The sequence below is a fragment of the Ctenocephalides felis genome, unplaced genomic scaffold, assembly GCF_003426905.1.
Source record: "Ctenocephalides felis isolate EL2017-DRISC unplaced genomic scaffold, ASM342690v1 CF-g0.4_SCAFFOLD_01886, whole genome shotgun sequence".
NCBI classification, from domain to species: Eukaryota; Metazoa; Arthropoda; class Insecta; order Siphonaptera; family Pulicidae; genus Ctenocephalides; species Ctenocephalides felis.
Genome location: NW_020538040.1, coordinates 122,557,995 through 122,570,137, shown reverse-complemented (window position 1 = coordinate 122,570,137; position 12,143 = coordinate 122,557,995). Strand labels below are relative to the sequence as shown.

At 27.7% G+C, this 12,143-nt stretch overlaps 1 protein-coding gene across 1 annotated transcript; it reads right to left on the bottom strand.

The window, feature by feature from the left end:
* Window positions 1–3,523: 3,523 nt before the first annotated feature.
* Window positions 3,524–6,512, bottom strand: LOC113375842. Its single transcript, XM_026615790.1, has 5 exons — window positions 6,040–6,512; window positions 5,167–5,847; window positions 4,826–5,112; window positions 3,738–4,003; window positions 3,524–3,670 (listed from the first exon to the last, which is right to left on the bottom strand). The coding sequence occupies exons 1-5, from the start codon at window positions 6,510–6,512 to the stop codon at window positions 3,524–3,526; spliced, it is 1,854 nt and encodes a 617-aa protein (XP_026471575.1).
* Between the last annotated feature and the right edge of the window lie 5,631 nt (window positions 6,513–12,143).

The following is a 12,143-nucleotide window of genomic DNA, read 5'->3' as shown; positions in this document are numbered from 1 at the left end:
ATAATTCTCTTTAAAAAGACAAATGGAAATGCAGATAATACAGATAATTACAGACCTATATCACTAGCATCGTGTGTTGCTAAAACCAAAGATTTAATGATAAAGAGAAGATTGGAGTGGTTTGTAGAGAAAAATAAAATATTATCTAAAAGTCAATACGGATTCAGAAGAGGGCTGAGTACGAAGGATAATTTATGTAAATTAATGGTTGATATTAATTTGGCATTTTCAAGAAATAATTATGTGGTGGCACTCTTTTGCGATATTAAAGGGGCATATGATAATGTCGTCCCAAGTATAATGTTCCAAGAATTAATTAAAATAGGATTACCATTCCGATTGGTGTCAGCCTTAACATTTAATATATATGAAAGGAATATAATAGTTAAGAAAGATAACAAAATAATTGGTGAAAGAGTAGTGAATAAAGGACTACCACAAGGAGGTATACTTAGCCCATTATTGTATGCTATATATGTAAGAGATATTGATAATATTTGGGTAAGAGGTACGAATATTATACAATATGCCGATGACATACTCATTTATGTAGAACAAAGGGATTTAAATCTAGCGTTTAATATTATGAAGGAAAATATTAAAAAACTTCATGGATGGTTGAGGGATAAAGGCTTGGAATTGTCGGATGAGAAAAGCTCGATAGGGGTATTTACAAGACATAGGTTGAATGATTTACCAACTCATATTAGTACGGAAGAGCATTCAATAGCGGTTAAAATTAGTAATAAATTTTTAGGAGTCAAGTTGGATCAAAAATTGAAATTTAAAGAATGTATACAAGATATTAAAAAGAAAATAGAAAAAAGGATAAACCTATTAAGAGTGGTGAATAAAACATGGTGGGGTGCTCATCCACAAACGAGTTTAGAGCTATATAAAACTTTGATTAGACCAATTTTAGATTATGGTAGCATTGCTTATCACAGTAGTCCACATGTAAAGGTGTTGGATAAAGTACAATATAGATGTATCAGAATATGTATTGGCGCAATGAAATCCACGCCAATAAATGCAATGTTAGTTGAAAGTGGAGAATTACCTCTAAAACTAAGATGGAAATATTTAATTCATAAATATATTTATAAGAAGATATTAAGAAGAGAGCCAAATATTATTAGTGGATTAGAAGATTTGGAAAAATTAATGGAGAATAATAAATTTTGGGATAATAAGCAAAATATTATGGTAGACAGCTTGAATTTCATGAAGAAAACTAATGTTTATAAGATATATGAAAACAACGTTAATCTTAAAAAATTATGGTTTGATGAAGGTAAACAATTTTTTGTCAATATTAATAATGAAGAGACAAATATTATAAACAGTAGAGGATATGAGGAAATCTACACAGATGGCTCTAAAGTAAATAATGAAGTAGGGTGTGCCATGATCCATGAGAAGAAAGAATTTCAAAAATTGATAAAACTACCAGATTTTGTTTCAGTATATACTGCGGAATTAGTAGCTATAGGAGAAGCGGTAAAATATATTAAAAACTTGAACATAAGAAGAGCAATTGTATATACCGATTGTAAAAGTTGTGTAGAAAAATTAATAAGCATAAACAAAAAAAATCTTTTTGAGGAAGCAATTTATACAGAAATTCGAAGCGAGTTAGAAAATATAAAATTGATAGGAAATGAGATAAAAATTACGTGGATCAGAGGACATAATGGAATAGAGGGAAATGAAAAGGTGGATAAATTAGCAAAATTAGCAACGAAACAAGGAGAAAAAATGGACATTATGCTGAAAAGTGATGTGGAAAACATAAGTAAAAGAAATGTGGAAGAGGAATGGCAAAAAATTTGGGATGACACGGTAAAGGGAAAAACATATAAGACTATAGAGAATAAAATTAGAAAAAAAACTTGGTTTAAAAGTCTTAAAAATGAAGATAGAAAATTTGTAACTACGTTAAGTAGAATCAGATTAAACCATGGCAATTTTCCAAGTCACTTATATAAAATTGGTATTAGGTCTTCAGCTATCTGTGAATGTGGAGAAGAAGACGGAAATATAGAACATATTATTATGAAATGTAGCAGGTATATAAAACAACGAGAAGAAATGCTGGACAAATATTATGACGACAAAAGTATAATAAAACCAATTGCATGGATTTGCATAATAAGAAATGAAAGAAATTATAAAATATTATATGAATTTATTGTAAAATCTAAATTAGTTATATAATTTTAATTTAGTAATAAGATGTTATGTATTTATTCTTAATGTATATTCATTATGTTTGTATATGACCAAATGTTATATAACGAAGTCAAATATAAAAAAAAAAAAAAAAAAAAAAAAAAAAAACTCTAGAAAATTAGTAAGGATCAAATACTGTCACAATACCGTGGCATAGAAAATTACTTAATTTCCACATATAATGAACATGATTACTGCCAAATACAAAAACGACTAACAGATGATAAAATCCAATATTTTACTTATCCATTACATAGTGATAAAAAAATAGTAGCTAAAGGTATACCTCCATATGTTGAAAATGAAGAAATTTATGATTTTCTAAATGAAAGAAATATTAAAGTTAAAAAAATATTAAGAATGACCAAGACTGTGAACGGCATTAAATACGATCTCCCGGTTCATATAATATTTTTAAATTTTGAACAAGATTTAAATGTATTCAAAATAATTAACCACATATCTGGACATAAAATATCGTGGGAACGTTTAATTTCTAAATCTCAGAGAGTGCCACAATGTTACCGTTGCCAATATTTTGGTCACACATCAGCATTTTGCAATATGAAATTTCGATGCGTTAAATGCACTAAAGAACATGCCCCTGGAGAGTGTCCTAAAACTGATAATGAACTACCTATATGTGTAAATTGCTCTGGAAATCACCCAGCCAATTTTAATGAATGCCGATATTTCAGAGAATATCTTGAAAAACGCACCGAGAAAAATGAAAGAAGAAAAAATTCTACAAATACCATTTCTTACATACCAGCTCCCACACCTAAACCACTTTTGAAATCATATTCCCAATCATTACATAACTTCCCCAACCTACCAAGACAGAATGTAAACACTGACAACAACACAAACACAGACGAATTCTCGACGAGTAACATGTTTGATACACTTAAAGACTTTATTTTTTTTATGTTTTTTTTTTATTGGCTTCCTCTTATAATACAATTAGCCATATAACATACATTTTAACTTAAATATTTTCTATATAATTTCAAATATACATATTTATATTTTAATTTTTGATCTAACTAAAAATTCATATATTACTCTATAGCTATTCTTATTACAAATTAATAGATCTAAGTTAAACGGTTTGATAATATCTAAATTTCTATATATATATAATTTAACATTCTTTTTCTGTTTTCTTCATATTTTTTACATTCCAGAATTATATGTTCCAGAGTACCTTCTTCCTCTCCACATTTACATATATCTGAATTTATCACTTTTATTCTATGCAAGTGTTTCCCATAGCTTCCGTGTTTGGTTCTTATCCTACTGATGGTGACAATAAAACTTCTTTCTTCATTTTTAAACTCTTCAAACCATGGTTTAAACGATAAACAGTCATTATATAATTTGTAATGCCTTCCTTTTCTTTGCGATGTTTCTCTCCATACTTCTTTCCATCTCTCCTCTGATTTAATTTTAATTTTCTTAATTATGTCACCATATAAGCATTTATTATATTCTTGTCCGCTTACACTTGCTATTTTTGCCAGTTTATCAGCCTTTTCGTTTCCTTCCACACCTATATGACCTTGTACCCATCCAATATTTATGTTATTTCCAATCCCTGTAATTATCTCTATATCATTCAATATTTCAAAATATATTTTTTCTTCAAATTCTATTGTATTCATGAACTTCTCTAATTTATTTACACAACTTAAACTATCTGTTAAAATCATAGTTTTTTTATACTTATTCATTTTAGCTATTCTAACAGCTTCACGAATAGCTATTAGTTCTGCCGAATAAATAGAAATAAACTCCGGGAGTTTATAACATATTGGTATTTTTTCCTTTTCAATCCATATTGCACATCCAACTCTATGTGAAACATTATTTCTCGACCCATCCGTATATAAAATTATACTATTAGGTCCATCGTGTTCTATCCACTTTTTATACTCTTTTTTGACTACAATCGTTCTTTTATTATAATACAGTTTTTCATAATATGGATGAACTCCATGGACTACGTTAAATTTCCTATAATCCTTTAAAAATTGAAAACTGCTTAGAATGTCTGGTACTTTTTTGTTTATCCAATATGTGCTCCTGTCTATACATCTCCATATTTCCGTCAGTTTGTAATTCAACACAGATTCATTATTTATTATGTTTTTCAAAATATATTTATCACATAAGAGCTTTCGTTTTATTTCTAATGGCATTTCTCCACTTTCCAATAATAATACATTTGTTGGCGTTGACTTCATTGCTCCTATACATATTCTAAGACATCGATATTGAATCTTGTCTAAATCTTGAATTTTTCTACTGTTACTAAATATCCAAGAGCCATAATCTAATTTTGGTCGAATTAATACTCTATATAGGTTTAATGCTGAACTTGGATGTAAACCATTCCAAGTTTTATTTAACATTCTTAATATATTTATACTTTTTTCTGTCTTTTTTTTAATACTTTCTATATGTGTCTTGAATGCCAACTTTTGATCTAGATAAATTCCTAAAAATTTATTTATTTCTTGAACTTTTATATTATAATTTTTTGTTTGAATGCTTGTTGGGAAATTTCTTTTATTATGTCTAGTGAATATACCAATCGTACTTTTTTCTTCTGATAATGTTAAACCATTTTTGCTCAACCATAAATTGTATAAATCAATATTGTTTGTCATAATCTCCAAAGCATCTTTTAATGTTTTCCTTTCTACATAAATCACAACATCATCAGCATATTGTAAGATCTTTGTTCCAGGTACAAAAATTTTTTCTAAGTCATAAGCATATAAAGCATATAATAAAGGACTCAGTATACCCCCTTGCGGAAGTCCTTTGTATAAGTATCTTTCATATTTTCTATCATTCATCTCTATAACTATTTTTCTTTGAAAAACATTATAAATTATACTTCGTACAAAAATTAATGGCAAACCTAACTTTAATAATTTATCCATTAAAATATTAGGTATTACATTGTCATATGCTCCCTTTATATCACTAAATAGTGCTACAACATATGTATTTTTAGAAAATGCCAAATATATGTCACTAATAAATATACTTAAATTATCCATTGTACTATGTTTTCTTCTGAAACCAAATTGAGTTCTTGGGAATATTTTATTATGTTCCAACCACCATTCTAGCCTCCTCTTTATCAATCTATCTTTTATCTTGGCTATGCACGAGCTTAAAGTTATTGGTCTATAGGCATCTATTTCATTTCTATTTATATTTGGTTTTCTTAACAAAATCACTTTATTAATATGCCAGTCATCAATTAATTCAGGCCTCTTCCAATATTTATTAATTATCTTTAGTAATATTTGTTTTCCTTTCTCTGGAAGGTTTCTTAACATTGAATATTGAATATTATTTAATCCAGGCGCTGTATCCGTTCTTTTATTCCAGGTTTTTTCTAGTTCCCATTTTGTAAACGGTTTACTTAATAAATCATTTTCCATTTCCGCATACCCATTTAAATCTTCATCAATATTGTAACTAACTCCTGGTGGTGCTATTTTGTCTACTAGAACATCTAATACATCATCACTACATTTTGATACATTTCCCGATTCACCCATATTTAGCATAGATCTTACCATTTTGAAAACTTTCCTAGCAGGCGTTTTAGGTTTTATATTATTTATATAATTATTCCAGCTTTCTCTTTTTTTCAATTTGAAAATTCTTCTTACTTTTGCCTTGAATCTATTACATTCCATAAAGTTTTCCCAGTTTGCATTATTTCTGTATTTTGCTTCTATTTCTCTTCGTTTTTTAATTAAATCCAAGCACTCATTATCAAACCACATTGGTCTTCTGGTTTTATTCCTCACCTTATTAATTTGTATACTGCTGTTAGCTGCACTATCAATCCAATCTAATAATTCACTATAACTAACTTCTGTTGTAGAATTATCTATCTTTTCGCATTTTTCTTCTATAACGGATTTATATTCATCCCAGTCTGCTCGTTTACAATTCCATTTTCTTACTGATGTATTTATATATTTGTCATTTTTCACATTAAGTTCAACATGGATTGGAAAATGATCAGATCCCAGTGACTCCTTTTGCACTTCCCACTTTATCTTATTTATTATTTCTGATGAACATAAAGTTATATCAACCACCGTTTTTGTATTTTTGAATACCAGAGTCGGACTTCCATTGTTCACTAAATATAAATTGTTTTCTTCAATTGATTCCAATAGTTCATTACCATATCTATCACTATATGAGCAACCCCACGCATAATGGTGAACATTAAAATCTCCCATAATGATACAAGGTTTTGGGATTTTACAGAATAATCTATTCCATTGCTCTTTTGAAATATTCGTTTTGGGAACAACATACAATGATATCAAATAAATTTTTTCCTTATTAACGTTAACTTCTGCTGCACACATTTGACAATTATTATCTTCGACTGATTCAAAATTTATTTCATATTCCCTACTATCTATATTTTTATTTATAAATAATGCCGACCCTCCTTTATTATCGTTCCTATCTTTTCTTATACAATTAAAATTTTTTAGATTATACTGCCTATTCTTATTAAACCAGGTTTCTGATAATACTATTATATCTAATTGTTTATTATATAACCACTCTTCTAAACTTTCTTTATTTGCATAAAACGATCTAATATTCCATTGCATTATTCTCATAATTTAATCCTTATATATATAAAAATTAATAACAATAATTAATTAATTAATTTAACATTACTTAACCAAATAAACAAATAAATACAATAGAACCTTAACTATCTTCTTATTATTTCTTTTTCAATATATATTTATATATATATATATATATATATATATATATTTTTAAATTTTAAATTTTAAATTTATACCTACATACTCACACATTAATCTTCGCTAAATAAATAATTAATCAATTCCTTCAGAATAAACCATTTCTAATGATTTTTTTTCACTACCTTTACCTAAACTTTCTAAAACTAATTCTAATTTTGTTTTTATCAAATTCATATTATCTTCTTTATTTACATCTATCCCATATCTCTGATCCTCTAGTTTTTTAATTATATTCATAATATCACTTCTCAATTGTATCCTCCGTGCAGTTGATATTTCTCTAATCTCATTTCTTTTATTCCTTCTGTTTGAGTTAGTACTATCATTTCTTTCTACTAAATCTACCCCTGACCGATGTTCAAAATTTCTGTTGTAAAAATTTCTCATATTATTCCTATTATATGGCTTATTTATTCTCATTAACACTTCTTTGTCATAATATTCTTCTTTTTCCTTCCAATTTGATAGTATTTGATACCTATTACTACTTGATGTACTTGAATTCCGTGCAGTGGTATTAATGATTTCTGGGTAACTACTTTCATATGTTTTAAACTGATTGGTGTTACCAACTGCTTCAGCGTATCCATTGTTTTGCACTATCTTTCTTGTTTCGGAATATGTTATATTCTGCATTGCCATAATCTCTTTAATTTTTTTATTTTTTAAGTAAACCTCACAGCCTTTATCATCCGCTAGATGATTTCGATAACATAGACCGCATATCACTAATTCACTTTTACATACCTCCATTTTATGTTCCTCTGCACACTTTTTACTTTTACATTGGGCCTGTACGTGACCATACCTCCAGCAATTGTGGCACTGTATTACTTTCTGAATAAATGGTTCAACCCTACAACTCACTGAATGTATATAAACTCTTTCCGGTAATTTATTACCTCTAAATACTATTTTGACTCGTTGTGATCTAACCTTTTTTGTTTCATTATTTCTACCCTTTAAACATTTAATTGCCAAAACTTCACAATCACTTCGAATACTGCTCAATATTTCTTTTTCATCTATTTCTGGGTCAATATCAAAGATAATTCCCGATCTCATTAATTTGTGTCTAGGTATATATGCATTAATGTTAAATATTTCTAATAAATTTTCTCTTATTATTCTATTTGCACTCTTATAATTTTTCAATACTATATTTATTTTATTTTTACCGATTGATCTGATTTCTTCTATATCTTTACTCAAATTTATTAAATGTTTATGAAAGATTCTTCCTACTGCCATTGGGTGAAATCTTCCAATATTTTTATCTTTACTCTCAGCATGCACTATAAATGGGCCTTCATCCGTTTCTTGATAAAATTTCATTTCTTTAATAGTTTCCATGTCCTTTACACACATATTATACCAATTATTATTGTTTTCATTTACTACTGAATTATTATCACTAGTTTGATTTGCATTTGCCTCTTCAATTACATCTGCTTTTAACTTTTTATTTGTACTTTCCGATCTGTCATTTATTGAATTATTACCAGTTATTACATTATTTTCATTATAAATTCTATATGTTTCACCATCTTTCCTATTAATTATTCCCGATTTATCTCTAATATTAGTAGTATCATTTACCCAATGAATTTTGTCACCTTCTGTGACATAATATGTATTATTATCCCACTCCAATTCACTTTCACTACTTGTATTTATATCAACATCTGATAACGATTGTGACTCACCGCCACCCGGGTCAGGTGGCTCGGTATCCATAATAACCCGTTATAATTTCTTCTATTCACTACAATCAAATTATACTATTAAATAAATATTTTGAACGATGTGCTCACTACGGCTGCCGAAACTCGACTGCCACTTAAAGACTTAAAAGAATTATTTTCAGATCCTACTGTTAAATATACACTTCAAACCTTACTGAAATTAGCAAATGACATTAAAAAAACAACAACGGTTAAAGAAAAACAAAGTTTAGTATTTCAATGTTTCATTTCATTATGTATATAAATGAATCTAAATTTAATATTATGTATTGGAATGCAAATGGCATTACAAAAAATTTAGTAGAACTAAACCATATACTAACAAATAATGATATACATCTTGTATTCATATCAGAAACTTTACTGAAAACTAGTAATAAAATATATATACCTGGATACAACATAATTAGATGTGATATCACAGAAACTGGTAAAAGAGGTATGTGCATGGCAATTAAATATAATATTAAATATAAACAGATACAAATTCCAAACTTAAAATCAGCTGAAGCGATAGCAATAAATATCAACATTAACAATGAATTAACAACATTCTGTTCCATTTATATCCAATGTAATAAATTGGAAATACTAGATTTAACTAATATACTCAATTTAAATACTAAAATATTAATTGCTGGTGACTTCAATTCACGACATGAGTTCTGGAATTGTATTAATAATAATACTAACCGAAGACGTCTTTATAATTTTCTTGTACAAAACTCAAATGACATCACATTACATTATACTTCTTCTTCAACTAGATATCCTATTAATAGTTTGCAAACTCCTTCCATTATTGATCTATCATTAACAAAAAATATTCATACACATTATTTACCATATACAATATCTGAAACCAATTCCGATCACAACCCCGTTATCATATCCATTCCATTGCATGAAATTGAAATTAATAGTGAAAATAATACGAAATTTGACTTCTGAAAAGCCAACTGGGAATTATTCAGACATAATATGAACGAAAAAATAAGCATTAAACAACACATTGATTCAATACCTGAAATAGATATAGTGGTCCAAACATTTACAACAATAATTCAAAACTCAATGGAACTATCAATTCCTAAAGTAAATAACATAACATATGACAAACTTCCCGATCGTATTGATAAGAATAACTACTTATCAATACCTACCTATATACTCGAAAAAATTAAATATAAGAATTTTTTTTTTTTTTTTTTATATATATTTATTAACAGCAATCAAAAATTATAAATTTTTATAAGCTATTATGCTAAGTTCTATATAAGAATAAAATTAGAAAAATGTGGCAAAAAACAGGTAATCCTGCCGTTAAAATGTTGTTGAATAAATTAATCAAAGATATTTCAATTAAAATTAATGAACACAAAAATAAAATGTGGAATGCCAAGCTTAATAATATTTATGTTAATCCAAACAATGTATGGTATCTTGCTAAAAAATTTACTAAAAAACAAGAAAGCATTCCCTGTCTGAAACTAAACTCTAATTACATATCAAATAATGAAGACAAGGCGAATATCTTTGCTGACGTCTTCGAAAAAATTCATAAACAAAATGATGGACTGGGAAATTCTGAATTTACAGATTATATATAGCAAAAATAAACTCAACACTTTTAAACCCTCAAGATCACCTCATAATTAAATATACTACGCCAAAAGAAATTAAAAATATTATTCAACGAAGAAAAAATAAAAGCGCTCCAGGCCCGGATGGTATACCAAATATTGTACTTAAAAATGTAGGCAAGAAAACTATAATCCTAATAACGAAAATAGTAAATAGTATATTACAACTTAACTATTTTCCATCCATATGGAAAACTTCTAATGTCATACCTGTAAAGAAACCCAACAAGGACAGTGATCTACCCACCAGCTACAGGCCGATTAGCCTGCTAAGCCACTTAAGTAAAATAGTTGAGAAGGTAAGTCACATTAGAATTAATAAGTTTTTATTGGAAAATAAAATAATACCAAATTTTCAATATGGGTTTAGAGAAAAACATTCTACTCTCCATCCGTTATCAATAATTACAGAAGAAACTATTCTCAAATTCAATCAAAGGAGAAATAGTGCAATGGTAATGCTGGACATTGAAAAGGCATTCGATACAGTATGGATTAGTGGTCTGTTATTCAAAATGATACAATTGGAGTTTCCAAATTATCTAATCAATATTATTAAGAGTTATCTCTGCAATAGAATGTTTTATGTTAGTTTATATAACAATAAATCTACCAATAGACATGTAACTGCAGGGGTACCACAAGGTAGTATACTGGGTCCTATATTATATTCTATCTTTGTCTCTGATATTCCAAATAATAATGACATCAAACTATTAATGTTTGCGGATGATATCGCAATTTTTTCTTCAGGTATATCTGAAAATTCAATTATTATGCGGCTCCAAAATCAACTGGATAAAATTTTAAAATATGCACATAAATGGAAAATTAAAATAAACTATGACAAAACTGAATCTATTTTCTTTACCAAAAGACGAAAAAATCCAATACCATCGCTAACACTTCAAGTGCATGATATTGTAATACCATGGAATAATGAAGTTAAATACTTGGGACTGTCGTTGGACAGAAAATTTAATTTCAATGTACACATAAAAAATAAAATTAACCAAGCTAAAAAGATTTTGTACATGCTATACCCATTAATGAAATTCAGAAGCTGTTTTAATGTAGAATATAAAAGAACGTTATACCTGACTATGATAAGACCAATCTTAACATATGGATGCCCAATCTGGTGTATGACAAATAACCAGAATCTAGACAAGTTACAAAAACTACAAAATACTGCTGCAAGGATGATTATAGGACAATCAAGAAACCCAAGAACAAAACATTATATAAATACTACATTTCTTCATGAAGCCACAAATATACCATACATAAAAACCTACATTGACGGTATTTCAAAAAAGTACTATACTACATGTTTAACTAATCAGAACCCTACTATAAATAACATTGGATGCATAAATACTTATAGGCCATGCTACTGCAAATACAAAATACCTTCCTCCATTAATAACTCAATAGATAATAGTCAAAGAAATAATTAATATTACTTAGTTAGCTATGAAAGAAATATTGTTTTTATTTTATTATTGTGACATAGTTATTTATTAACTTTTGTGTTCGTGTTTGTCCTTAATATTACAAAGAGTTGGTTTTTTTGTTGACATTTTTTACCAAAATTTAAATTTAAATTTAGTCTATTTTGAAATCTTTAATGTATATAAGTATAATGTGTATAGAATTTACAAACATAATTTAATTTAATGTATTGTTAT